Source organism: Balaenoptera physalus (genome assembly GCF_965194825.1).
Source record: "Balaenoptera physalus genome assembly, chromosome: 14".
In the NCBI taxonomy this organism is placed as follows: domain Eukaryota; kingdom Metazoa; phylum Chordata; class Mammalia; order Artiodactyla; family Balaenopteridae; genus Balaenoptera; species Balaenoptera physalus.
This window is the reverse complement of record NC_138893.1, coordinates 1,245,432-1,272,554: the sequence shown is the minus strand read 5'-3', so window position 1 is coordinate 1,272,554 and position 27,123 is coordinate 1,245,432. Positions and strand designations below refer to the sequence as shown.

The following is a 27,123-nucleotide window of genomic DNA, read 5'->3' as shown; positions in this document are numbered from 1 at the left end:
ACTCAAGGTCAGGAGAGAATATCGGCACCAAAACCAAAACAAGAAGAGGGTTTCCAAAAGAAATGTGCCAAATACTGAGCCAAGAGTGAGATAAAGTGAGCATTTCTGGGTGTGTGTAAGGAGAGCACTGTGTAGAGGGAAGGTGGAAAGGGGGGAACAGACCACAGTTACAGCACAACCAAGTTCATTTGCAGGACACTGAAGGAGAACTGTTAGGCAGTTTGTCCCCAAACTGCTTTCTCGTACCAAAAGCAGTCCCAAGGTGCTTATCTTCCCAAATCGTACCCAGCTCTGAAGATGTGTGATAACTGAAACCTGAGAGTTTCTGAGGTCTCCACGGTGATTAATGTGCTCATCTCCATGGTGATACTTTTTGGCACTTCACCTAACTCTCTTTTAAAGGTAGAATAAGAACTAAGTAGATAATTCCCTCTAGTTCAAAATCTCTCAGGGAATCAAAGTTGTCATGACTGGGCTCAATTCCCTCAGCATCCACTGCTGGCCATTCCAGAGCAGCCTTCCCAGACCACCTGACTAACCAGTAGAGGGGCCCAGGAAAGCGCCCGGCTTCCCTGTGGAACCCAAAGGACCAGCAGAAGATGTGAGGCAGAGGCAATCTCCTCCTAGGACCCTTTCCAGGCCTCCGGTAAAGCTCATCCTGTAGGCAGTAACACACATGGGGCAAGATGCTCTCTTCTTAGTCAGTGTCTACGTCCAGGGTCAGATGTGCTTCCTAAGGCACACCCCTTACCAGGGAAAGGAGAGGAGGGGAGTGACAGTGCCATCAGATTATTTATCTTCCCCCCACCCTTTTTTAATAGAAAGAGGAAAGCCATTCAGAATCCATCCTTTCATCACTTGGGCATATTATACATTAAATCAGTATCTCTGCACCAGATTTTCTTTCCCGCTGCAGTGCTGTCCTCATTTCCCCAGAACATTCCCCAATTACCATCTCTTCCAGGAGTATATTCCAGAATGTTCCTGCTTGAAAGAGTGCAAAAGGAATAAGCCTCTCAGTCACTAACACATTAAGATATTCATGGCATTATCCTGGGTTCTGCTAAAAATATGTTAATTAGATGTAGTCTTTGTCCTCAAGAAATGTGTAATCCAATACATGAATTCCCTCTCCCATCCCTGCCCACAATAGTGAGGAAATGGCCCAGGTAGCACCATCCTGGATCCCCACAGTCTGCCTGAGCTGAGGGGAGGGGGGGTGGCGGAGTGGGCTTCTGTCTCTTTACCTCTTATAAGTTTGGTGACCATATTCATCAACCCCAGTAAGACGCATAGCCCGAAGCAGGAGTTTTTCAAGGAACTAAATGGTGCAGGTTCATTTCTGCAAAATTTTAAAACAAATATATCTGTCCAGAGACGTCTTCTAAAATGTTTGTAGGAAGTTTTTTTGGTCAACAATTTATTAAGTAAAGTATTTGCTATCAGTTATATCATTTAGGGAATTGCTGCAAAATATATGGAGTTTCAAGATAGTAAGAGACCACTTGTTCTGGTTTATGGTATTTCATGATTGTTCTGTTGATGCCACCAGATAATTCCTGTAATACACACTGTGTATGTTTAGAGAAATATAATCTAAAAACAGTATAGCATGATTCTGACTGTCCTGGACATGGCTAAAATGGGTTTACTTAGTTTAGATCAGCAGTTTTCATATTCAGTCCCTGATTTCTATTCACCTTTTTTTATTGGTGGTTGTTTACAAATGTCTGTCTAAATAAGGGCCAGGGTAGCTAACAATAAAGAACAAAAGGTAATTTAAGTAAAGATAATGTGAATTCAAAAATCATTAAAGATTTTTTTCCTAATTACTATTTCTTTGGAACAATTTAAACTTCTATTCAGTGTTTTTACCTTATCTGTAAGTACCACTCTGGGAAGTCATGTATGTCTATTAGAATTAGAAAAGCATATGTCTGTCTGATATTGTTAAAACAACAACAACCTTAAGGGGAACAAGGAAACTCAATATTTGAAAGCAGGATTGGGATCACTTTCATAGATTCCTACATTTTTAAGAAGAAAAAAGGCTAAAGCAAATTATTAAAATGTGAACACATATGGCCATCAGTATTAGTGTACTATTGTTACTCTTATCAATAATAAAACACTATCTTCATGTGAAAGCTTGTGGGAAAATCTGAGTTGAGAGAATAACGGTAAAAACATAATACTAAATTGGAAAAATTATGCTGAAAGGGATAAGTGTGAAATTTATCAGTCAGGTATAATATTAAGACAACTGCTTATGTAATATGTGTAAGTCAAAACTAAAAAAGAGGAACCATTTAGTCCAGTTTGAGGCAAAGAACCTAAAAAAAATAGTAAGTCAATGCAGAATGTTAAACTGCAGCAAGAACTGGTGAAACAAACAAGAAAAAATGTTTTATTTTACTTTGATGTTCAATTGGACTTTTGAATACAGGTTGGGTTAACCACTAGAAGGTATAAGATCAGTAACTAGTCAAGGAGTCCATAACTTTACATAGTGAGCAGTGAAATGGTCATAAATAAATCAGGCTCTGCGAAGGTCCCTGTGAAGGAGATGCCTGTTGTCTAAATCTAGCTGTGATCTGTGATGTATTTTGGCTCCCTCATCTTAGGAAGAAATCAGGAAATGAAAAGGCAAGGGACACTGGATGGAAAAAAGAAGAATAAACAGAACCTATACTTAAAGGTTTGGTCTTGGTCTGAGTGCCATGAAACAGTAATTCCATTAAAAAAAAAAAAAAAAAAAGTCAACCAGACAAAAACCCACCCTGAGTAACTGAAATCCTATAACTACATGGAAACTGAGTGTGGAAGCTACTAAGGCATTTATGAAAATATCCTAGAACAGTCTTCAGCATGCTTGCCATCAGATCTCCATGTCTCCTATGTTTTAGACAGTTCCTTTTAATGGACCATTATTTTAATCTTCAGAAAGTTTTTTAAATTGAATATAGCCTGAGCATCTACTTATGAGGGGTTGTGAGTTCCACAAGCAGTGCCATCCCTTATGGTACCCACTGAGTGATGCTAGAAGGTCCAGGAAGCCCTCTTTTTTTTTTTTATAGCTAACTTTTTTTTTTTAATTATTTATATATTTATTTATTTATGGCTGTGGGTCTTCGTTTCTGTCCGAGGGCTTTCTCTAGTTGCGGCAAGTGGGGGCCACTCTTCATCGCGGTGCGCGGGCCTCTCACCATCGCGGCCTCTCTTGTTGCAGAGCACAGGCTCCAGACGCGCAGGCTCAGTAGTTGTGGCTCACGGGCCCAGTTGCTCCGCGGCATGTGGGATCTTCCCAGACCAGGGCTCGAACCCGTGTCCCCTGCATTGGCAGGCAGATTCTCAACCACTGCGCCACCAGGGAAGCCCAAGGAAGCCCTCTTATAAGCCTGAAACTGCCAGTCACTCACTGGCAACGATGCCAGACAACAATGAAGGAAAAGCAGGCTCGACATCATTCACACCTCTTCCATCAGCGTGGATGATAGGTTTAAATGTCAGGTAATCTAGTCAATGTTTCTCTAGACTTTCAGATTTACTCGTAACTTTTAAAAATTAACCTGGGATACCCAACACAGAGGGGCAAAGAAAGTACACAAAAAAAACAACTATTGGGTTGGCCAAAAAGTTTGTTCGTATTTTTCCATAAAATCTTACGAAAAACCCAAACGAACATTTTGGCCAACACAATACTTTACAATCTACTAGAGTCTTTGCTGCTTAAAAAAAAAAGAAAGAAGAATGGAATTTAAAGATACAGGGAGTAGTAGAAAAAAACAAACACTGAAACATGGCAAGAGCAACTCAGGCTGACCCACTAAAAATGTGGTCTAGAGGATCTTTTCTTAGTGTTTTCCACCTCCCTTTAATCATTCCTTTTCCCACACATGATGTTTGCTTCCCATTCACCCACTAACTCTCAATTCCCCAGGTAATTTTCTTCTGGGTCCTTTTCCTGAAGGTCCTTGTCATAAGTAAAAAAAGTAGGTATATGTTAATAACATGCTAGTTATTTAGCTAAAAACTAAACTTTCAGTTTTAGTGTAAAGGGATGCTCCTCTCAGGAATATCTGCATTTTGACAGAAAGAACAAATTTCTAAGAATGCAAACTTCCAACCCTATAGCAAGGCATTAGGGAAAGTCAAGTGGAATTTGCGAGCAGGAGTATTCTTCCAGTGCCCCCCAAAACCACTCCAAACTGGAGGTCAGCAAAGCTCTGATTCATTTGTTCTATCTCTATTAAGACTTCACTGACTAAAGACTACCTAGACATCCAAATTCAACACACTTAATTTTTTTAACATTGAAATACCTTTAAAGAAAGAAGTTGCCAAGGTCTTATTCTATATTATTATCAACCAGGGGTAATTTTGCCCCCCCAGCCAATATCTGGAGATATATATGGTTATCACAATGGGGTGAAGTTGGGGGCAATTGGTGCTACTGTCATCTACAGGGTAGAGGCCAGGGATGTTTCTAAGCATCCTACAATGCACAGGACAGCTCCCACAACAAAGAATTAGTCAATCCAAAATGTCAATGATGTCGAAGTTGAGAAACCCTGCTCTTACATGATTTAACTCCTATAAAGTTGATATTTAAATGATTAAAAACATTAATGCCAGTGAAATTACTGCGCCCATGGTAAGACTAAAAATGACCATAATTGGAAGGATTTGCACTATTTTCTAAGCATTTCTGGAACATCTTAATTCTGGCTCTGAATTATTTAAATTACTTTTTCAAAACAGTCAATTGAATAAAATGAAGAGTCTTTATATAGTTCACAAAAGTTTTTCTATTTTGGAAATGAGAGTTTTGATTAAAATTGGCATTTCTGAAACTCTAATTGCTAGTTATTGCTGGGGGAAAAATATTTCTAAGACCAGCCAGATGGGACACTTCAAGATAAGAAATTATAAGCCAATGTTCATATTCCAATCAGAAGAAAAATTCTGTTTATACATTTTTAATTCTGCTTAAATAGTAAGCAATATATTTCTTCAATTAATTCCTAAACTGCTATTAACTGGCTAGCTAATTTTCTAACATTGGGTTTAACTCCCCCAAATCTTTTTAGATTATTAATAAGCAGAACAGCATCTTTATAAGAACACTCTGTATATCAGGGACTCTATAAATTCTAACGGAATCAGATTGGTTTCTGATTACGACAAATCATATCTCTTTGTAGATGTACAATGTGCCCATAGAAACTTAAAATGTCCGTTTTTCAAAACCCATTTCTGACTGAAATATAATGAAGTGTTTCCGTTTACATGCCCAGAACCAGAACAACAGAAATGTCTTCTTGACATTAACACTTAGTAAGTCTTTGGAACATGACCTCTACCTCTTTGGTAACTTCTGCTCTCCCACATCAGAAAGCTCCCTCTCAACCCTTTGTCACTCCCCTCTCTTCTTCCTTTTCCTTTCTGCCATTTTGGATGGGAAAGACTTACAGTGGAGGAATGTGAGGAAAACCATAATGATTCCTTCTGCCATCCATGAGACTAAAAACTGTCCCCAAACAGGAAAAGATGGCCAAGTGAAGGCTTTCATTTACTGAATTCTATCTCAAGCCCTTCCAAACATAAGTCTCTTCAAGCCATATACACACACACACACAAAGTTGTTTTTTGAGGGTTTTGCTTTTGGTAGATTTATGGAACTGTTTCCTTTTATTCAACTTTGCTGAAAGCCAACGAGAAAGAACTCTAAATTAAGGTACATCTCTTACTAGTTACTTGGGTTTGACAAATAAAGCAATCCTCAAAATCAAATAGTGTGCACTTCTTTTAAAAGCTCTATTTGTCTGACATAATATAACAGCAAGATGGTTAGGCAAATAAATGGCATTACTTAACATAATCACTTAATGTTGTGCAACCAACCTCAGGTCTCATTGTTTTATCGCTTGCAAAGAGTTTGATGATAATAAAGTTGATTGTTAGTGTGAAGAGATAAATTGTTCAGTAGTTAGAGTTGTTAATGAAAGCAAAAGAACACAAAAGAGGAAAAATAGGTTTTAGCAGCCCAAATTCATTGCTAAATGCTTGTGCATTCATTATAGGCTGACCACAGCTAATTACCTAATTAAACTAAAGCTCTGCTACCTTAGAGGAATTTCTAGAGCTATGATGTTGGTTGTCAATTACCTCAGCAGGTCTGATTGAAATGAGTAGTTAACTCAAGGCATGTTTTGCTTTTCCCAGTAGCAATACACGGCACTCTTGTTGCATAATATATGCTTAGAATGAAAAAAAAAAAGTTTTCCTTAAAAAATACTATGGAACCTTAACAATAACGGTAAACCTTATTTTAAACAAGAGTTCTTGCTCATTTTATTCAATAATTTATATTCAGGAAATGTCAAGATAATCTACTTTAGGTAGACAACACAGACACAAAGGAGAAATCAGGTATCACTGTATGCATGTTACTGAGTGTCTAGTCACATGCTGTTTTTAAAAATACATTTTAAAAAGTGTCTTTTGTGATGCTTTGCAGTATTTCACAGGATGAAATTATACTACTTAATTTTATATAATATTTTAGATTCATAAGTTTTTTTTTAAAGCTGGAAGAAAAGTAGTAAATCATCTAGACTAAATTATTCGTTGTATAAATAAGGGAACCAAGGTTCCAAGAAGTGAAATGACTTACCCAAGGTCACGCACTGGGTTCCTAGAACCAGAAGTAGAACTGGTATCCTGCCAGTCTATTGTTCTTTCTTCCTTGATTCCTGCTTTCCACTTTCAAATTGTACCATCATTTCTCAGGCTTCCTCTAAATGCTGTAACAGAGCATCTAGTTGGACAAGGTTTTTGGTTTGTTTGCTTATGTTCAAAAGGCTTTGATTAGTAGCATTTTACTCCTCCAAAGAAACACATGTAATACTGTCCCTATTTATTTCAAGTCAGTCAAATGTCTCAGGATGTATTCTAAGGTGAACACTGAAGGGAGCAGATTTTTTTTAAAAGTTATTGTTCGCCTTGCCCAACTAAAAAGGAAAAGATGATAAACTTATGGTGGATTTTATTAATCAGAGTGTTCAAGCAATTGAATTGCACCCGATATATTGTTCCTAGGGAATTTGATCCTAAATCAATGGACCATAAATCATCAAGCAATATTTACTAAGCATCCCTTGAGAAAGGCATTTCCCAAGAAAGTATGATTTCATTCTCAAGAGTTTTCCCACTTCCCTTGATTCTGGGCTATGGTGCCTGTTCCTTGCAAGGACACAGAATTCTGGAACCCTCCTCTGCCCCTTTCGCAGCCATTTTTCAGGTAGGCACCAGCAATGAATATCCAGTTCTTTTCTGCCAAGTTAGAGGATGATTTTCCCTTTCACTGCCTCTTGAAGATGAACATCAACTGTTTCACTACTTGCGATTCAAATCCATTAATTAAAATAAATATAAAGTAAAAAACATCTCTCTTTCAGCCAAGAGGAAAAGGACAGATGGGGAAGCGGAGGAGGTGGAGATACCTCATGTCTTCTTAAAGGGAAAAAAAAAAAGGGAAAGAAAAACAAGAAGCATGAAATTGGGGGAAAAAGTTAATTAAGAGAGGTAAAGGGTGTTTAGATTTAATTTACAGTTCAGAACTATTTTGGGTCTTATAATAATTGCACTACTTAAAGGAGAAGAGGAAAACCTCTCTAACATCAAATTGGTAAGGGGAGTGTTAAATCACCTCCAAAAATGGTGACTCCTGGCCTTTGGCTATGCTTCACCCTGAGCATAGCAAAAACTTCTCTACATTATTGACTTGCAAAAGCCGCACCTTTTTTTGCTTCCCCCTAAACCTCTCTCTGCATGCTCCCAATTTTTAATTTCTTTCTCCCTTGCCTCCCATTGCCTGAAAAAAGACACTGGCAAGGAAGAGAAAAAGGAGTTAGTTTAAGTCCTTCTCCATCCCAACCCTACATTCATCAGTATGTAGAACCACACAGAAAACAAAGCTATATCACACAAAACAACCTCTGCAATTTTTTGGTGCAACGTGAACACCTAAAGTCTGACCTGAACACTACATACTACTGGGCCTGGCATACTTAACGGAACAGCCCATATACCAAAGTGATCTGATTTCAGATAACCACGCAAAGTTAAACCAGAGTAGAGTGGAGCAGAGTTACTTTATAAGACCTTAGTGGAGATGGACAGAGCTAAGAGTTACACTGTAATAATTTTAGATAAATGAGAAGAAAGAAAATACGTATGTTTGCCATGCCTAGAACTAGTTCTTCTGCCTTCACAACTATTTATTTTTTCTTACAACTTGACATTCATTCATGATAATGGATGGAAAAATATGCTAAATTTCTTAAAAACTGAAAGGAAAGCTACAATAGAAACCCAAAATATTTCAAATATAAATAAGTACAACTGAGTCCAAAAGTAGAAAAAATTTTTATCAATTTATTTATCATGTTCTATAGCAAATTAAAAGGCAGATATAGGAGTAAGTTGGCAAGAGGTACTGGGAAAAAAGAAACCTTCCTGCCCACTTTAAAAAAACTACTAGCCTACTGTAGGCTAGGAACACTGAGCATTTGAGAATGTCAGTACTTTTGTACTTTTTTGACTGGGTCCAAGCGTGATCAAAAGAGATGGACAAAATGAATTCTGAAAAATGATTTGAGGGCTTCCCTGGTGGCGCAGTGGTTAAGAATCCGCCTGCCAATGCAGGGGACACGGCTTCGAGCCCTGGTCCGGGAAGATCCCACATGCCGCGGAGCAACTAAGCCCGTGCACCACAACTACTAAGCGTGTGCTCTAGAGCCCACGTGCCACAACTACTGAAGCCCTCATGCCAAGAGCCCAAGCTCCTCAAGAAGAGAAGCCACCGCAATGAGAAGCCCGCGCACCGCAACGAACAGTAGCCCCCGCTCACCGCCACTAGAGAAAGCCCGCACGCAGCAACGAAGACCCAACGCTGCCCAAAAAATTAATTAATTAATTAATTAAATTTTTTGAAAAAAGAAAGAAAAATGATTTGAGAAAAAGTCAGAACATGATCTATCCCATGAATTAAGGAAAATAAGTCCTCATAAAGAAGAGGGCCAGGGGAAGAAGAATGAAAGATAAACTATAAGCCAAGTTCCCAAAGAATGAATAGATCATATAAATGAGCAGGTAGAATTAAGAAAAGATGTGTGTGTGTGTGTGTGTGTGTGTGTGTGTGTGTGTGTGTGTGTATGCATGCTGGGGGCTCTTCCAATTCTTCTTGCTTCCTGATTAATTAAGCAACTGTTAAAAAAAAACCTCAGCTTTACTCATGCTTCTGTGTGCTTCCCTCATTCCTAAATTTAATAGTTAGATGTGGGCAGGAGGTGAGATTTCAGCTTTATCAGTCTTACCTATCACCACGTAGCTGTCAGCTCATGAAAAAGAATATATGCGAAGAGAACATACTTTAAGAAACAGATTGCCAGAGGAACAGCTCATCAGCAAGCCCTGCAGCTCCACCTACAAAGCAGATTCCTAATCTTTATGCTAGTGTTCTTTTCTCTAGATTACTCCCTTCAACTGGGCTTTCTACGCTGTTACATCGCCCCCCACCAATCTCTGAAAAGCGCAAAACAGATCAAGTCATTCTCCTGCCCAGTGCTCTCTGAAAGCTTCTTACAACACTTATAATCCAACTCCCTACCATGGCCCTCAACTCCCTGTAACACCCCAATCAGGGCCTGTAAGGCCTGTGGAATATGTCCCTTGCCTACCTCCCCAACTTCATCTCCCTCCAGGAACTCTGAAGGTCACTACATAGCCTATCCCCACCAGCCTTCATTCTTGTTCCCAATTATACCAAGCTCCTTTACATCTGGTCAAAGTCATGGTCTCCAATACTCTGTTTGACATCCTTAGGGCTATTTTCCTAGTCTTGGAATGCTCTGACCCCAGATTTTTCCACAACTGACTCCTTAATATTCAGAACCAAACATTATCTTCTGGTCACACCTGACACCTGACAACTCAGTAACACACACACACACACACACATCACACCACCATCCTGTTTGTCTTTATAAACTCATCTCTGAAACTATGTTGCTCATTTATTTGTACTGTGTAACAACCTCCAAACCCAAAATACACACACACAGACACACACACACATGTAAATTCCTTGAATTCCAATATTCTTTGCCAAATCCTCAAAGCCTAGAACAATGCCTGGTACCTAATAAATACTCACTATTTATCGAATGATAGATTCCATCTGTCCCAAACTTTTCCCAAATCTTGTTTCTGTCTTGTATTTCTAGCTCTTGTTCACTATCACTTCTCTTTTGTCTGTTCTCCTTTCTGAATGTCTTTTGGTCTTCATTCTGCTTACTGCAACACAAAGGAAAACAGAACAAGGAGCATAAAAAGAAGGACGTTATTGGTAATAGAAACCCAGTCAGCCTATGCTACTGGCAGTGGGGCAGAAGGCCAAATATTGCAAAATGCTTCTTAAGGGCAAAAGCCATTAGGATGGATCTCATCCATTAGAGCAGCTCTTAAGGACAGTTTCAAACAGGAATTACAGAGGTAGCCTGTCTGTGGCCTAAAAAAAGTACCATATGCCTTATGGACACTCAGCAGTTCTTAAAAACTTTAATGTGCAAAAGATTCAGATGAAGATTCTGAGATGAACTGAGAAGCTGCACTGTCAACAAATACCCCCAGGTGATTCTGATAAAGGCAGTCTTAGGAAACTTTGAACTCTCAGGCCAAACAATGAACAGCAAGGACCTGAGGGATGGTATTACCAGGTGAATAATTAACCAATAAAAATAATCTTTTTTTTTTAAATCTCTACCTTGAACCTAATTCTCAAGACAAGCAAATCCCATTATTTGCTCAATATTATTTAAATTCATTGGTCCTTACAGCTTTTAACAATTTTGAAAGTATAATAATAGCTACTATTATGAGACAGCTACTATGGTATCATCAGTGTTTTACACATGCATCTTAATATCTCATTTTATAGATGAGCTTCAGTTACATAAGTATGGACAACTATTAAGAAGTAACAGATGTGTTAATAAAGTCTGTGATCTATGGAGTCTACACCTCCCACTAATTATACCTTAATAGAAATAAAATCAATAAATAAAAATCCAGATTTTTAAATGAATAGAGGGCATTTTTTTCTCTTAATTTAAATATTCCTCACTTTAGAAAAAGATTGCATGGGATTTCATTACATGAACTTCGACAGTACATTTAAGTACCTTAACAATGGCATGGCAACCTCTGAAAACGAATAAAACTTGAGTCCTTTTCTAAAACAATCACCCTCTCAATCGAAATCACCAAATATTAAGAACTGGTTCATTATTTACAGATCTAGCAGTGGTTTTCAAACTGGGCTGATAATTAAGAATCACTTAAGGAGCATCTTAAAAATAAAAATTCTGGGCTTCACACCAGTTCTTCTGAATCAGAATCTCTTGGGTTTGACCCCCAAATCTTTATTTTTATAATGCTCCCCAGAGTCTTCTGATGAGTAAGGAGAGTTCAGAATAACTGTTACCCTAACTCCAGAGTCTACAAGTAAATAAACTGAGGATATAAAAGGGTAGAGTCTGCTAAAGACAGACAACTTTAAGTAGCAGTAAGTAGCACAGTAGCCTGGAAAAACAATATCCTAACTCCACATTTAGTGCTTTTAACACCAATTCAAGCTGCCGGTTTTGGTAAAACTGTACTTATTTCTGCTCTGCTTAGGCCCTGTCAATTATTCGCTATCCTCTTGCAACTTATTCCCTCATCTGCAAACTGGGAATAATAATAATGCCTACCTCTTAAGAGTTGCTGTGAGGATTACTATAATATTCATTAGATAATGTACTTAACACAATGCTTGGCAAATACTGAGTGCTCCTTAGATAGGTTACATAGCCCACTAAAAAAGCATGCTTTTTTTTAACTGGAGAGAATTTACTGCACCACTCCAATTACAAAATGAGTAAGAAACCCTTATTTAGCTTTGGAAATCCAAAAGGACTTTAAACTCAGGGTAAGGTTAAGGTCAAGAGTTTGCCTGATTCTCCCACAACAAGGTTTCTCACAGGAAGCCTCAGAATCATCTAATGAACCAATCTCTGGATGAAGACCAGGCATCTGTATTTTTAAAAAGCTCCCCTCCCCCCCTAACCAAGTGCTTCTTGGGCAATCTAAGGTTTGATAACCATTAGTATACAGAATCGGTGACCACAGCAAATAGCCTCTCAAGTTCCCCCAAAAAAACTATCGTACTCTGTAACCAGAAGAGCAGCGTCATCAGACCCTGAAGCAAACAACAGCTGGGGACGGCTGGGTAGAGTAACTGTCGTGCTCACCAGGGACAGTCTCGACCCTCTCATCTCCTCAGAAACTTAGGAAATTACGAAAGCGCGGTCCCGTAACCCCTGTGGCAGACAGTGCCGCCTGGACGGCCACAAGGAGCTAAAGTTAACTCAACAGCCTCATTCCCAAGGCTAAGGCCACAGGAAAGCGACCTTGGAACGCTGACCAGGCCCGAGCGGCGTCAGAAGGTTAACGACCCCCCTTGCCTGGTTCCTTGAGATTGCCAAGAGCCTCCACCACACCACAGGCCAGACGCCGGAAGTGCGTCACCCCAACCTGCTGAGGAATGCCGGGAGTTGTAGTTAACTGGCTACTTCTCTGGTGCCCCAATTCGCCTTTCTTCAAACAAGCAAACACCTTGGGACCGTACTAAAGGTCGCTTTATGACCCACATATCTAATCCTTCCCTTTTCCAGCTGACAAAGGGAACTCTCTGAGAGCGCATGCGGAATACCGGACTACATGTCCCAGCATGCTCTGAAAGGCGCCGGGAACGCCTGAGCACCGCCGTAGGTGCGGGCCGCATGAATGGAGCTTCGGGCGTAAGGCAAAGCCTACCACCGTCCGCGCGGCCGGTACCTGGTCCCGGAGCGTGAGTGCGGGGTGTGAGCCGTGCGCGTGCGCGCTCAAAGGGAGCGCGAGGCGGGCGCGCCCGGCCGTTGCGGGCGCGTGGCCGCTGAGGTGGGCGGCTGTAGAGCCGCCCGCCCGACTGGCCGGTAGTTGCGGGGCCTCCTGCCTCGCCGGGTGTTGCGGGCAGCCGTGGCGGCCGCCGGGGACCGCAAGGGGCGGAGGAAAGCTGGGGGCGGAGGGGGCCGGCCTCGGCACGCAGAGGAACAGCAGGGCATGCCCCGAGACAACATGGCCTCCCTGATCCAACGGATAGCCCGCCAGGCGTGCCTCACCTTCCGGGGCAGCGGGGGCAGCCGCAGCTCTTCCGACCGCGGCGAGGCGCCAGGCCCCGAGGCGCCGATGTCGCAGGGCTTCCCGGAGAACCTGAGCAAGCTGAAGAGCCTGCTGACCCTGGTCCGCGCGGAGGACCTGAACATCTCCCCGCGCAAGGGCACGCTGCAGCCGCTGAGGCCCAACCTGCCGCCAGTCACCTATATGCACATCTGCGAGACAGACGGCTTCAGCCTCGGCGTGTTCCTGCTGAAGAGCGGCACCTCCATCCCGCTGCACGACCACCCGGGCATGCACGGCATCCTCAAGGTGCTCTACGGCACCGTGCGCATCAGCTGCATGGACAAGCTGGAGGTGGGCAGCGGGCAACGGCCGCGGGCCCCGCCACCAGAGCAGCAGTTCGAGCCGGCGCTGCAGCCCGGGGAGCGGGACGCGGTAAGGCCGGGTGTGCTGCGCTCGCGGGCGGAGTACACGGCGGCCAGCGGCCCCTGCGTCCTCACGCCGCACCGGGACAACCTGCACCAGATCGACGCTGTGGAGGGGCCCGCCGCTTTCCTGGACATCCTGGCCCCGCCCTACGACCCCGACGACGGCCGGGACTGCCACTATTACCGGGTGCTGGAGCCTGTCAGGGCCAGGGAGGCCTCCGGCTCGGCCTGTGACCTGCCCCGAGAGGTGTGGCTCCTGGAGACCCCGCAGGCCGATGACTTCTGGTGCGAGGGGGAGCCCTATCCAGGTCCCAAGGTCTTCCCTTGAAGCCGCCGGCGCCCGGGATTGGTGGGCCGAAGACATGCCCTACTCGTATCTGGGCTTGGCTGGCCGCGTCCCATCACAAGGGCTCTCTTCCTTCCCCCAGGCCTGGGCGTTGGATCTACTGGAATGGGCTGTAGCCGCTTCCTCGGGAGCCTTGCGAAGCGCGGCGACTGGACTGCAGCCACTGGGCACCATTTTGGGGGCGGAGTAGGCGGGGAAGCTAGGTTGTTTCCTGGCTCTGTCACTGCCACTGGGGTTTTGATTTGTGGGGAGGGGGCAGGGGTCTTATTTGAAGCGCTTCCATCCTCAAGCCATAATGAAGTTCCCCATCCTATACAAAATACACTAAGTGATTTTCTCCGCCCCCCTCTTTGGGTAAATAGGGTTTGTTTTCCACTTACGTCCTTAAGCCCTTTTACTCCTTATTGTTATAGTTCTAACTTACTGACTTTGCATGACCTAGTGGTTTGAATTGTTTTTAGTTCAAGTCATTGATAAAAACTAGGTTTAAAGAGATGAGCTACTATTTAAAGTGAGCTGTCCGGCCTAATTAAGTCGTTGTGAAAATTAAAACCATTTTTCCAGAGTTGGGGGATTACCCCCAAACGTAACGATGCATGTAGAGGGCAAGATTTATTTTCTTTCCTCCCCTTGCCCAGTAACCACATCTGGGTTACTCTGGCAGCATCTACTAAGAAATTCAAGCACCTGCATATCTCAGTGACAAATGGTCACTTAGAGCTTCCCGATGAGTCTCCAGATCTCTGAGTTGAGCAGATTTCTTGTTGCAGATTCACCTTTAATGCAAAAACTGTATTATCCTCAAGTGACTTTTTTTGTCTTAGTGTACTTTAAGAAGTAATAGGGTAATTCTGTATTTTCTAACCATAAGATTCAGAGGAGCTGAATCGGTATGCTTCCAAACAACTGAATGTAAAACACCCTTAGCCAGCTGTTAAATTCTGTGCCCATATTTACTTCCAGTATTTTCCTGCAAAAGTAGAGGAAAATGTTCATGACTGTTTCAGATTCTCTCAGGAGTTCTAACGTTCCAGAGGGCTGCTGATTCCAGCTGTGTTGTTGGTGGCAGTGTTCTCAGAACCCTGTCCCTCAAATAGGAGAGAGCCAGTGCTTGCTTCATCTAGGGTGAGTTTTCTGCAGGAAGAGAGAGAGGCACAGATGATCAAGGCTAGAAAATTGAGAATTAACTATACTGCTGGCCACTTTAGGGCACCAAAACTTGGGACAAAACACTTCCCATTCCCAACCGCTTGAAATGAACAGCTGTGTTGTGACTAGTTTTATTTTTGTCCTTTTAATTGGCTGAGCTTTACCTTGTTTACAAATGTATTGACACCATTTGCTTCAGGCCAAGGAACACTCCTGTTTCCCCCTTTTTACTATTTATAGGACTCTTTTTTCCACAAAACTTTTAATAAAAACAAACTGTAGAAATAAACACATTAAAATTTGTCCAGCTGTTGTCTAAGCCCTCTTGATTGACTTGCCCATGTGGCAGTTGAGTTCTAATATCTGTAATAAAGGGAGATTTGCTATTGGTGGGAAGTGATGACCCTGTAGGGAAGCAGTATGTGCCTTTGCCTCTTTCTGCACACTGGGTTAGAGGCCCAGAGTGAAGGAATATTTGTTCCCAAATTTAAAAATAGAATGAAAAAGCAAATTCTTAATGACTTTTCTTAAAAAACAAATTACAAAAAGATGCTACTAAACATGATATGCCACTGTGTTGGAAAACCTGACACAAGCATAATGCATTTCTTCCAAGTTTGCTGAAATTGTTTTATGGTAATGTCACATTCTGGTGTGGTTTAGTATACCTTAGGGGCAGTTTGAAGCAGTTCTTCAGGCCATTCAGTTTGAAATTAAATTCTAGATATGCAAATGATTTTCTTTAAAATTGTTCACAAAATGGGTTTTTTTCATAGCACAATGATGAATGTGTATGGTTATCACATACCTACCTGTTTTGAATTATATTGTAGCAAAAAGTTGATCAACTTACAACAATTGTTGATAATGATGTATAGGTTATAATACAATCTGGAGTACATTAAACCTACAAAAACTCATGCTGGCAACAAGACAGTAATAAAGGAGAAATTGTTTTTTCAAACTTCATTATAAGAAATTTTTAAGTTCTCAAGTACAAGCAAGTTGAATGAAAAAGACTTAAGGTGCTTTTCAAAAGAGTAACTGAAATTATCACAGGCCAAAACAGCAATATATCTCTCTAATTTAGTTCAATAAGAACAGTGAAACTTTTGGTTCACTAATAATTCTGAGTAAATTAATGGTGAAAACAAAATTAACTTGTTTTAGTGAGCCACTAAGGAAAGAATATTCTTAATACAAAGACAGAATGTGGTGCAGAAAAGCCTTGCACCTTTCTGCATAAACAGATGTGACTGCTGTTGTGTTTCCATATATTCCTGCAATATGGGTAACAACTGTGGGAAAAAAGTTGTCTTCTACAAAGACTAATGAGCACAATGATACTAATCACTTAACTTTCTGTTGAATAACAAATGCAATAATTGCCTCTCATGGGTGAGAAGTTGTCTAATACTTCTAAAGCTTTTTAATTCTCTGGTTATATCAATTCAGAGTGTTGTATATCTACCTACTACTTTATGAGAATTGATTTTTTTATTAAGCCTAATTTGCATGGATTGAGTTTACACCAACTGCTGTTTATCAGTGAAAATGGTGAACCTTTTTTTAAAGTAATGTGTGTTTGTCAACAGGAGTGGGTTATCTGATCTTTTAATGCTAACAGCCCTTAACTTCTCCCAAAACTCACAACTTATGTTCCTTCTTTTGCATTGTTCCCTTGTAGGTGCCTTAGTCTAGGCATCGCAGGAGGACTCTCATCACTCATTTATTCCAAATGACTTGGAATCTTGTGCTCTAGCTCTACTGTTCAACAAAAAAGCAATATATCGTTAATTCAGGGCTCTGCCCATTGCTATTCAACTCTAACCTGAGGGCAGTGCCACTCCTGTAACTCTCCTGTTCTGAATTCAGAACTTCACGTCACAAACAGAAGCTGACCATTGATTATTCCAGTGCATTGAGTGTCAAAGAAGGAAATCATTTGTTAAGCCACATATAGATACTGAATCTTCTGATCCAGGGATGTTTACATTTCTAGATTAAAATCAGTGTACTTGTGGAAAATAAAGTCATTTTTGAAATTGTTTAGAGGTAAATCTTATTTGATTATTGCAAAAGGGAAAAGGAAAATATTACTTGCTATGATGCCTACATTTGAATTGCTGTTAAACGTTCACAGTCTGTATAGTAAGATTATGTTGTACTAAAAACTGGGGGCCTTCTGCAGATTCTAAAGTCCAAGTAATAATATAAGCTTAATAGTATATCTCCCTGAGTGTGATCTTTGAAACAGCCTGATTGACAAAACATCTGAAATTATTTAACATGCAATCATAACTATTTTGCTGCAACGAAAATACTCCTTTTATATTTAACCTGAGGAAAATAAGCTAGTGTAAGAAAACAAAAATACTTTCATTCATGGAGGAAAGAACCTTTGGACTTAAATATTTTCTTGTCTTTCCTTTTTCTGTAAAATTTATTTAATTGTAATTTGGATTGGCAGCATTTTAGGCACTTGTAATGATACTATTCTTTCCCACCACCCCCCCCCCCAAAGTAGTATTGAACTGTTAAAGCATCACTACAGCCATTTCTAATATATGCCAGACAATTTGCCTTAATTTCATTAGCAGTTAGGATATTGAAATTAAATAGCCTGATTTATGAATAATTGGAAACCTTATTTAGGTTTAATAGACCTATTTTTAATGTGTACTGAACCATCTCAACTGCATTATGATCTTTAAGGAATTACTCTCCAGAAGTTTATTTTTAATAAGAATTCCTAGTAACAGCTGAAACATCAATAATATTATTTAATAAAGCATATTGAATAAAAGAAAGCAGACAGCTTTATATGCTTTATTTCTTGAGCAAAGTAAAAAATGAGACACCTGTGAACAGTACCCTGAATGTTTCAAGCAGGTAATAAAATCTGATTAAAGATTGACCTAACCTATTGAAATCAAGGAATAAAATCCACAAGGTTGGCTCTGAGAAAACACCAAGGTGTGTTCCTTATGGTATGTATGTTATGCCACTTCACCAAGCCCACATCAAGGCGAAAGTGATTATGTAATCAATTTGACTATCACCAAAATGTATTTCATCTTATTAAAGAGATTTTTAGTCTGTTGCTTTGTTAACAATTGTTTACGTTGTCTTAATTGAAGGTGCTCTGAAATTAAAATTTGGCAAGACAATTTAAATCACATAAAACTTAGGTGTATTATATTTTAATGACATTTTGGTAGGAGAGTAGTATCATTAAAAACACAATTATCAAAATGTGGCATTGTTCTATACATATTTCTTTAAGAAAATTGGCCAAGCAAGGATGATAGTATGCTGACAAGCTAGGAAATATGAATCTAATGGAATGACACCAGTCACTAGAACAATCTGACACTGAAGTTTAGAAACTTCCATTTAGTAGTTATTAGAGCTATTATGCATCTTTGAAATAAGGACAGGAAGGAAATAAGGGTTAGTTAACCTTCACAAATTAGATTTCGAATTCTAGTGCTGGTAAGGGCAAAAAGTAGTTTCCAGGAGAAGCTGTCACTGCTGTTCTAAAATACAGGCCATCTATTATCAGCCACGCCTGAGAGAGTCTAACAGTGCCAAAGGACAGACGACAGGGTTTTCAGATGATGTAGCTAAACAGTGGGCGCTCCAGTGTGTTGCATTTGTGTAAGGATCCAGAGGCAGCAAGTGACGTTAAATGATATTTAGGCCCAATTTTAGAGTAAAGAAAGATAACCTCACAAAGACAATCTGCATTGTATGATATGTAGATAACTATGGGCGGGGGGGTGGGGGAATTTATATTTTAAAATCACTACAAAAGGCTTGCAGTAAAATGACCCTTATAGGGTATTGTTTTGCAAACCATTATCCAGTGCCATGGAGGACCATTTTTGCCTATTTGATTCAGATTGTCTTTGAGGTTTTCTTAAGGCTGGTATACACTTATCTAAAAAGGTGAATAGTCTCCAGACCCACCAAACCTATGGCAGTGTAATGATCCTTCTGAATAGGTGTAATTGGGGAGACAAGGCTGGAGAGAAATGAGTCCTGGGGTAATTCCTTTGGCAACCTATTAATGCTGTCATCAGCAGTGTCTGAGTTCATTTTTGATCTGAAGAGGCGATAGCGCTTTTCAAAAAGTTTTCTGTGGTCATGAGACTAATCCTGGAACCTGAAAGTCATTTCCAGCTTGACCACGCCACCACACTTTCCACAAAGCCACATCTCGTCTGAGTTCCTGGCCCTGGTCAGGGTTCTGAAAACAGCCGCAAATGTGTAGTCTCCGAGTGGGCACTTGTTTGTAAGTATTTATTTTCCGGAGCCCACTCAGGAGCAGAGAGAAGTTATAGGCTGTTATAGAGGACGGAACAATGAGTCAAAACAACGCCTCCCCACTTTTACACTAATGCATGGGGGAAATCCCCGGAACGCTAGCGTTTGATTATGAATGGAGATTGCTTTGGGGCGAGAGGGCTGGTGTTGAAAGGCTAGCAAAGAAGACTTGGAGATCCTGGCTTGGTCAAAGTACTAAAACCCACTGACTGGGTACTGTTGAAGTCCCACCCAATAAATCTTTCATAAGTAATTTCTGCAGCAAAAATATTGTTGAAAAGTATTTATTTACATCATAGTCATAAACCATTCCTTATCTGAACTTTAGTTAGTGGTTTTGTGTTAGAATAAATCATTTATATTTCCACATCTATTAAGAGCTAATAACCAAACAAGTCAGCTCCAGTAACATTATTTACATTCCTGCAATTTGACTACAAAGGTAACACTTTTAAGTCACAAAACAGAGCATACAAAAATATACTTTCTAAAAAAAATTCCAAATATTAATAGGCAGAAATATACAGCCATACTAAACCCAGGGAGTGATGGTTTTTTTTTTCTATAGTAAGGCAACCCATTTACATGCAGACCCTGTAACATTGTCTACATCACACAAGGCACCAAGGACACTTCCAACACAATTGCATGCATCCTAGTTTCAGAGAATATATGTACATCCCCCTTTAAATAAGTTAACCTTTGACTCATTTTGAGATCATAAATGCTTTACTTTTTTTCCCAAAGGTTCAGAACTTGGAGAACAGTGCACATCAAAAATACACAAAATCTGAATGGATATACACTGAAAAAATAGTCTTTACATTTCTCAACCACTCAAAAAGGAGCAGATATTGCTATGTCCCTCCCATCACATTGCACTTCTGTTCTCTGAGTTTATAATACATATTGCTTAAAGGGTTGAGATGACTAGATAAGCTTTGATTCACTGTTCTAGGGCCACAGAATGCAGCTTTATAAAGGCCATGCTTCACCCACTGTACAGCATCCCCCAAATCAGTCCCAAGCCATAAAGTGCACATCAGTTTTGCTTCTGCCTTTTTTGCTCTCCCCACCTGAAGGGATGAGCATCTCCCAACCTACTGTAGAAAAAGTCTCAGATCAATTCTGACATCCAGAGTCAAAAACCTGTAACCAGTCAAAATAAGAGAGGGGAAACAAAACCTAGTCAAACAACCCTTTAAAGTAGGGTCATGCTTCAGCCCTCTAGGCCAGGGAACCCCACCCAACCCCCTTCTGAGCCTCCCCATTACCTTGGGGTGACAGTCAACTCACCTAAGAGAGACTAAGGTGGGCTAACTTTTAGGAAGGACCTGCTTCTAAGTGGAAAGGGGTGGGGGCAGTGCTAGGCTCCTAAGGCCCTTTGCCCAACGAAATGAGGGAAGGGCAGGAATGGGTGGTAGTGTTTGTCGTGCAGCTCCAGCAGATGAAGGGCCTCAAGGAGCTGGTGTGTCAACCTGAGTCTCATCTCAAGGTGTCCGGGTCCGAGATGAGCAAGGGCCGAGTGACCCTCCACCAACAGTGCTGCTGTTGCTGCCGCACAGGGTCCCCCCAGCCTGCGCGCCCCCAGTGCAGGAGGTGCTGGAGGCGGCCGGCACCGTCGAGGAGGGGGCACTGCTCTTGCGTTCCTTCTGCCTCAGGTGGATCTTGGTGTGGCGCTTCCTCTCATCACTCCGGGCAAACTTGCGGCCACAGTAATCACAGGCAAAGGGCTTCTCGCCAGTGTGGGTGCGGATGTGGGTAGTGAGGTGGTCGCTGCGGCTGAAGTTGCGCATGCAGATCCGACACTGGAAGGGCTTGTGCCCCGTGTGGATTCGGATGTGCCGTGTTAGCTCGTCGGAGCGGGAGAAGCGCCGGTCACAGCCTTCTGCTGGGCACGGGTAGGGCCTCTCATGCACTGGGGTCTTGCTAGGCCTGTTGGGGTACTTTCGAGGCCTCAAAATAGGCCGCAGCGGCAGATGGTGTGGGTTATAGGCGGCAGCAGCGGCAGCTGCAGAGCCGCTGCCAGGTAGCCGGGGTCCCTCGCTGCCTCCACTGGCCCCTGGCCCTGTGGCCCCAGCACTGGGCCCTCCCAGGGTAAAGTTGCGGATGGTGGAAAGCGGAGTGAGTGGCGGGGGCACTCGCAGGGAGTCCAGGGGGCAGGGAAAGGGCTTGCGGTCTGGGCCAGCTGCACCATGTAGGTCTCTCTGGCACTGTGATGGGAAAAATCCAGGATAGTCTGGGATCATGGGGAAGAGACCCGGGTCCGTGGCTGGCTTGGGGGACGGGTAGGAAGGAGGTGGTGGGTAGGCCAGAGAGGAGGAGGTGGAGGTGGTGGCTGCCGACAGGAACGCCGAGGGGTCCTGGTAGAGGTCTCCTGCACAGCCCGAATAAGGAGGAGGCGGCGGTGGAGAGTAGAGGTGGTCCAGGTCAGGCTGGGTCTGGGACATGGTGCACACACCCAAGGGTCCAGTGGCCAGTGGGTTGGGGGAGGCAGAGGTGACGCTGGATGAGGCTGTGGTGGAAGCTGGGGAGGTGACCCCTTGCAGGATGCCTGCACTCACAATGTTGATGATGCCTTCTGGGTAGCAGCTAGCACCGGGGTACTGGGGGTCGATGGAGAACTTGCCCATGTAAGTGAAGGTCTGGTTTCGGGGTGCAGAGACGGGAGCAAAGCTGCTGGGATATGGGAAATCCAAGGACCTCTTCTCTCCAGTCATGTCAATGTTGATCATGCCATCTGGGGAGGGGAAAGGAAGAATGGAGGTGGAGCAATGAGAATGCAGCCAAGAATCCCTTCTCACCCCCGTCTCACATGAGTCCAACCCCAAGGCCCAGGATCTTAGCACTGTAGAACTGAGGCAGAGTTCAACAGGTGAGGAAATTGTGGCCCAAAGACAGTTAGAAGAGGCTAGCCCAAGATCCTACTGTGGCAGCCAGTGACAGTCTAGGACGCAAACTACCTCCAGGAAAGCAGATGAGCACTCCCAACCCCCATATACAGCCATCTGTGGCTCTAGTCCCCAATAAAAACACCCAAAAATAGCAACAACAGTATTAAAAATTCCCCATCTGCCTGGAACTTCTCTCCCTCTCCTTTGCCTGGGGCGGGTCTCACGGCTGGGGCAGACACCACCCAGAAGACTGATCCCAGCCACTGCCGCGAAGGTGTCAGCCTGAGAGGTGAGCCAAAGAAGGGGGTCAATGATTTCCCGGCTGCTCCCCATCCCAGGTGCCTTCCTTTCCTCCCTCTCCCACTGCTGGAGGGAATCGGGCTCTGCGATGGAAGGAGGCTATAGATTTCCTTCCCCTCCCAACATTTTCAGCCTTGCGCGACACCCGCGCGTCCTCGCCCCAGCCCAAAGACAGTGGCAGGGCTTCGGGGAAGGCGCGGGGGTTGCGGGAGACCACTTTCCACCGCATCGCCAAGGAGACTCGCGGCACCGGTGCCCGATGGGCCTCCCTAGGCAGCCAGGGGGCCGCTTCCCGCCGTTGCCCGCCCTCCACCTCCTCCTCCCCGCCTGGCCAACCCCCTCAATTTCGCGGGCGGCACGCAGGTGGGGGCGCTCCTGCAGGCCGCAGGGGGAGCGCGCTCCGAGATGTTCCCCGGGTCTCCCCTGCCGAGGAGGGAGCGGCGGACGCTTTCCTCTGGGGCTTCTCCGCCGCTCGGCTCTCCAGACGCGCAGCTTTCCTCCAGAGCCCCGAACTTTCCCGTCACTTTGCCCCTACCCCGGGAGAGGGGAGGCTGGGGTGCGGCCGGCGGAAAGGCCCGCACAAGCCCAGAAGCCTGGTGGGGCACCTCTCCTACTCTCATCCCTCGCCCGCCGGGGGCTGGGCGCGCCGCGGCGCACGCACGCTCGCTCGCTGGCAACCTGGTGCATCTGCCCGCGCGTCCAGCTCCAACGCCTGGATCCCCGCTCACGCGGGCTCCTCCTGCACCCCCTTCCATTCTTCAAAGCCAGCTGAGTCAACATCGTCCACCTCGCGCCCCGACCCTCTCCTCCAAGTCCTGCACATGCACCGAAACCCCCCCACCATCTCCGAGCTGCGTGGGTCCTGATCCGCGAAGGGGGCACGCGGCTTACCTCCGGCCACTCCGTTCATCTGGTCAAAGGGGCCTCCCAGTTCGGCATTGGGGAAGATGGTCACCGACGTCGCGGCGAGGTCCTCCACCGGGTAGATGTTGTCAGACAGCTGGTGCACAAAACCACTGAGAGTTACTGGGATTTTGTCTACGGCCTTGGCGGTCATCATTTGCTCCTCGCACAACCTGGAGACCCAACTCCCTCGCTACCTGAAGTGTCAGAGAAGCCGTTTTGGAGAGGGATTGGACTGAGCCTAGGTAGGTATCTCCTTTTGCCCTCCACACTTAAAAGCAACTATCCACCTCAAAAAAAAATCTAACAGAAACAAAACTAGCAAACAAGTTGCTTTTTTTAAAAAAGAAAAATGGCTATTTGCCACTGACTCTCTCCTGTGTTCCGGCTGGGAAGCCAGGAGTTGCTGGTGTAGTGTTATTATAACAGTCAGTGTGTCCCCTCGCCGAGCTATTAATCAATTGCTGCTCTCCGGGTTAGACGGAAAGTGTTGCTCTAAGTATTTATGGGCAGGTCCTCAATGCCCGTGACGTCACTGCCCATATATGGACTGAGGAACAGGGCTGGGCCAGGCGGCTTTTGCCGTCACATGGCCGATTTGCATAGGGGCTCGGCTGCGCGGGCTCCTCCGGGCTCGCGACTCCCGGCTCGCAGCCCGCGAGTATCCGCGGGGGTCTGGGGCGCGGGGCCCGAGCCGCAGCCCGGGTCCAGAGCGCAGGGCCCGACGGGGATAGGGCGCGCCACGGGTCCGGCTTAGGCCACTGTGGGAGAGCGATCGGTCCGGGCTGCGGCGCGGCCTCCCGGGCGGGGAGGAATTCCGGTTCTCCGGGACTTTCCAAAAAAGGCGAAGATCCGGTGCCAGCAGCTCCGCCTCCCCAGCCCTTGTTTGGGAGCCATTCCGGAAAATTAAACTTCGGAAAGAAACCGAGTGGAGCCGAGACACTACAGTCAAACCCCTACTCACTTTCTTGGCAGCTCAAAACCGCAAGCAAAAGGAGGCAGAGAAGAAAAAAAAAAAAAGCTGCATGCATTCACGGAAGCTGACTGCTTTTTTCTGAATTACTTGGTGGAAAGAAGTAGCTGGTGATAAGAGTGAATGCGGTATTGCTTTTTTGGAAAGTCTGTTCTATTTATACAGGAGCGAAAACGGAACAGGTTTGGGGTTGTTTGTTTGTTTAAGTATTTTGGGCACCTTGGGGCGGGGGGGGGTAGACCCTAGGAGGAGCAGATAACTGCGGGGAGCTTCGAGAGAAATCCTTAGCCGGAGACACCCCCCACCCTTCCTCTGCCCGCGCGCTCCCCGCCCCCCTTCAGCTGCTGCGCGGAGCGGGCGCCCTTCCCGGCGCGTCTGGGCGGTCGGCAATGTGGGGGCGTCCAGATGGAGGCTTGGACACTCACCCTGCCCCGCCACACACGCGCACACACTCTTACACTCACACACGCTCCACTTCCGCTGCACACACTCCTGCCCCCGCCGCCTTCTTCACACACCCACTCGCACACCTTACGCTACACACCTCCCTGTTGACAGCGCGCCCGTGCGCTCGCCTCGCCAACAGAATGCCTGGTCGGCAGAGCGGGCGCCTGGGTTTGCTGAACAGGCTGCTCTGCGAAGACACCCATCCTCACCTTCACTGCCTGTACCTGCCGCCACCGCAGTCATCCACCCCCGAAAGCCTACCCTCCGGAGGTGCGCTCTGCCCGCACCCGAGCGCTACTCCAGAACACACAACAGGAGGAGGAATATTCTTCCTGTCCCTGGCCAAGAGCCACCTCGGGGAGCCGAGCGAGGTCCAGAGTGACAGCAAACGGTGACGCTAACGCCAGTTTCGAGTCGCCATCACCGTACGCGCTTTTCCCTTTGCGTGTAAAAAATAAAAAAAAAACTGGCCCCGATGGGAACCTTTCTGCTTGGTTCCCAAAGCAATTTTTAAAAACTTTTCAGAGGTCCAGATAGCGGTGGGTTCTGGCTGGCTGCACAGACCGCTTCTATCTCCCGGCGCGCCCTGGCCCACCCCCGGAGCGCTCCTGGCCTGGCCGGGGCCCCGTAGGAGGTTGGTCTCAATTGCTCAAACCTGGCGAGCGGCCGCCTGCCAGCCACTTTCCCGCCCCCAAAGCAGCCAAGGCCTGGCGTAGAGCGCGGGACAGCCTCTACGGCCCGGCCCTGCCCTTTCCCGCGGCGGGCCAGGACGGCCCCAGCCTCGTGGGGGCCCGGGCGGCCGAGAGCCACGGCGCCACGCCGTGGAAGAAGCGCAGCGCTGCAGGCGGCTCTCCGGCCGCTCACCTGCCGCGGCCGCAGCCGCTGCGAGTCCGCTCCCGCCCGGCCCCGCGCGCGGTGGTCAGGGCCCCGGGGCGGCGGTGAGCTGCCTCTGCTTCTCCTCCGGCGCTCCGGTTCTCCGCCTGCCCGCAGCGAAATTGGTTCTCCCGCGGACGGCCATCTTCCTGACTTCAAACGCCCAGAGAAAATTTGGGAAAGTTTCTCGCTTGCGCTGCGCGCTCTTTTCCAATTGGAGATAAAAATTAAAGGGGAAATCGCAGCAAGATTAGCACCCTTGTAGGTACCCCACCCTCGGCAAAAACGTGGAAAGTCCCGTTTCTGAAAAAAGAAAAGAAAGCTGCACTCTTACCACGTGCGCCGGCCCGCTCCGCCTGCGCTCCGGCCGGTCCTGCGGCCCCCGCGCTGACCACCGGCAAGACGACGCCTCGGAGGGGAGCCCGACTCGCATCTCCAGCCCTGAGTCTGAAAGAAGGGGTGGGGGGGACCGAATTATGCAAATATGGGTCGTGGCAGCGGGGCTCGGGTTACGGCCCCCGCCGGCCTCCGAGGTAAGGCACCCACCGGTGGCAAGCGCAGGCGCCGCGACTGGTTGCGCTTCGCTCCTCTCCACGCACGTGGGCGGGCGGGTGAGTCGCCGGGGCCGCCGGACGGTGGGCGCCGCTGCCAACCCCGCCGGCGGCCACCGCGCGCCGCCCGGAGGGGGAGCTCCTGGACGCTCGAGTACGGAGCGAGCTGGGCGCAGAGGGCAGGGCGCAGGCTGGGGGCGGCCCGGGAGAGGGTGAGCCGCGCGCTCTTCGCCTGCTGCTCTTCCCGAAGGAGGAGGCTGAGTGGGGGTCAGATGGGGGATGGGACCCCAAGGAGGAGAGGCGGGCTTACCCGGCCGGTCAGAGAAGCACGTTAGAGTAAATGGGAGTGACTGACCCTGGAATTATTCGCAGTTTTCCAACAACTCACACCTACTTAAGAGCTGCGCTACGTCAAGCCAGCCGTGCGCCGGGGGTGGGTTGGGGGCAGGGGCAAGCAACAGTTGCAGGGAGGCTATGCAGGCTACCGGGCAGGTGCCTGGGGCCAGTCCTGGGAGGGCTTCCCTGAATCTCCGCTGGAAACGGGTCAGTAGATTCCCTCTCTCCCCATCTCTCTCCCTCTTCCTCCTTCCCTCTTAAGAGTGATAATGGAACAAAATTTAGGCATACTCATTTCAAGCCAGCCATCCTGAGGATGGGTAATAAGTTC

General features: G+C 45.6%; 2 protein-coding genes across 4 annotated transcripts; one reads left to right on the top strand and one right to left on the bottom strand.

The window, feature by feature from the left end:
- The first annotated feature begins 12,873 nt into the window (after window positions 1-12,873).
- ADO (2-aminoethanethiol dioxygenase) lies at window positions 12,874-17,236 on the top strand. Its single transcript, XM_082425633.1, has one exon. The coding sequence runs from the start codon at window positions 13,207-13,209 to the stop codon at window positions 14,017-14,019; it is 813 nt and encodes a 270-aa protein (XP_082281759.1). The 5' UTR covers window positions 12,874-13,206; the 3' UTR covers window positions 14,020-17,236.
- A 2,547-nt stretch (window positions 17,237-19,783) lies between these two features.
- EGR2 (early growth response 2) lies at window positions 19,784-26,531 on the bottom strand. 3 transcript variants are annotated; one of them, XM_082425600.1, is made up of 4 exons: window positions 26,452-26,531; window positions 26,240-26,352; window positions 23,601-23,709; window positions 19,784-22,255 (listed from the first exon to the last, which is right to left on the bottom strand). In XM_082425600.1, exons 2-4 carry the CDS (start codon window positions 26,336-26,338, stop codon window positions 21,006-21,008), a joined length of 1,458 nt encoding a protein of 485 aa, XP_082281726.1. In that variant the 5' UTR covers window positions 26,339-26,352; window positions 26,452-26,531; the 3' UTR covers window positions 19,784-21,005. The 3 variants fall into 3 exon arrangements, with proteins under 3 accessions (XP_082281726.1, XP_082281728.1, XP_082281727.1); XM_082425602.1 differs by lacking the exons at window positions 26,240-26,352; window positions 26,452-26,531 and adding an exon at window positions 25,897-26,211; XM_082425601.1 differs by lacking the exons at window positions 26,240-26,352; window positions 26,452-26,531 and adding an exon at window positions 23,810-25,872.
- Between the last annotated feature and the right edge of the window lie 592 nt (window positions 26,532-27,123).

Bases quoted from the DNA above. Each gene is read 5' to 3' on its own strand.
- ADO (XM_082425633.1), top strand. From the start codon at position 13,207: ATGCCCCGAGACAACATGGCCTCCCTGATCCAACGGATAGCCCGCCAG.
- EGR2 (XM_082425600.1), bottom strand. From the start codon at position 26,338: ATGCGAGTCGGGCTCCCCTCCGAGGCGTCGTCTTGCCGGTGGTCAGCG. The intron at 23,710-26,239 runs GTAAGAGTGCAG...TTTGTGCACCAG, and splicing joins GGAGCGGGCCGGCGCACGTG to CTGTCTGACAACATCTACCC. The intron at 22,256-23,600 runs GTAAGCCGCGTG...TCCCCTCCCCAG, and splicing joins GATGAACGGAGTGGCCGGAG to ATGGCATGATCAACATTGAC.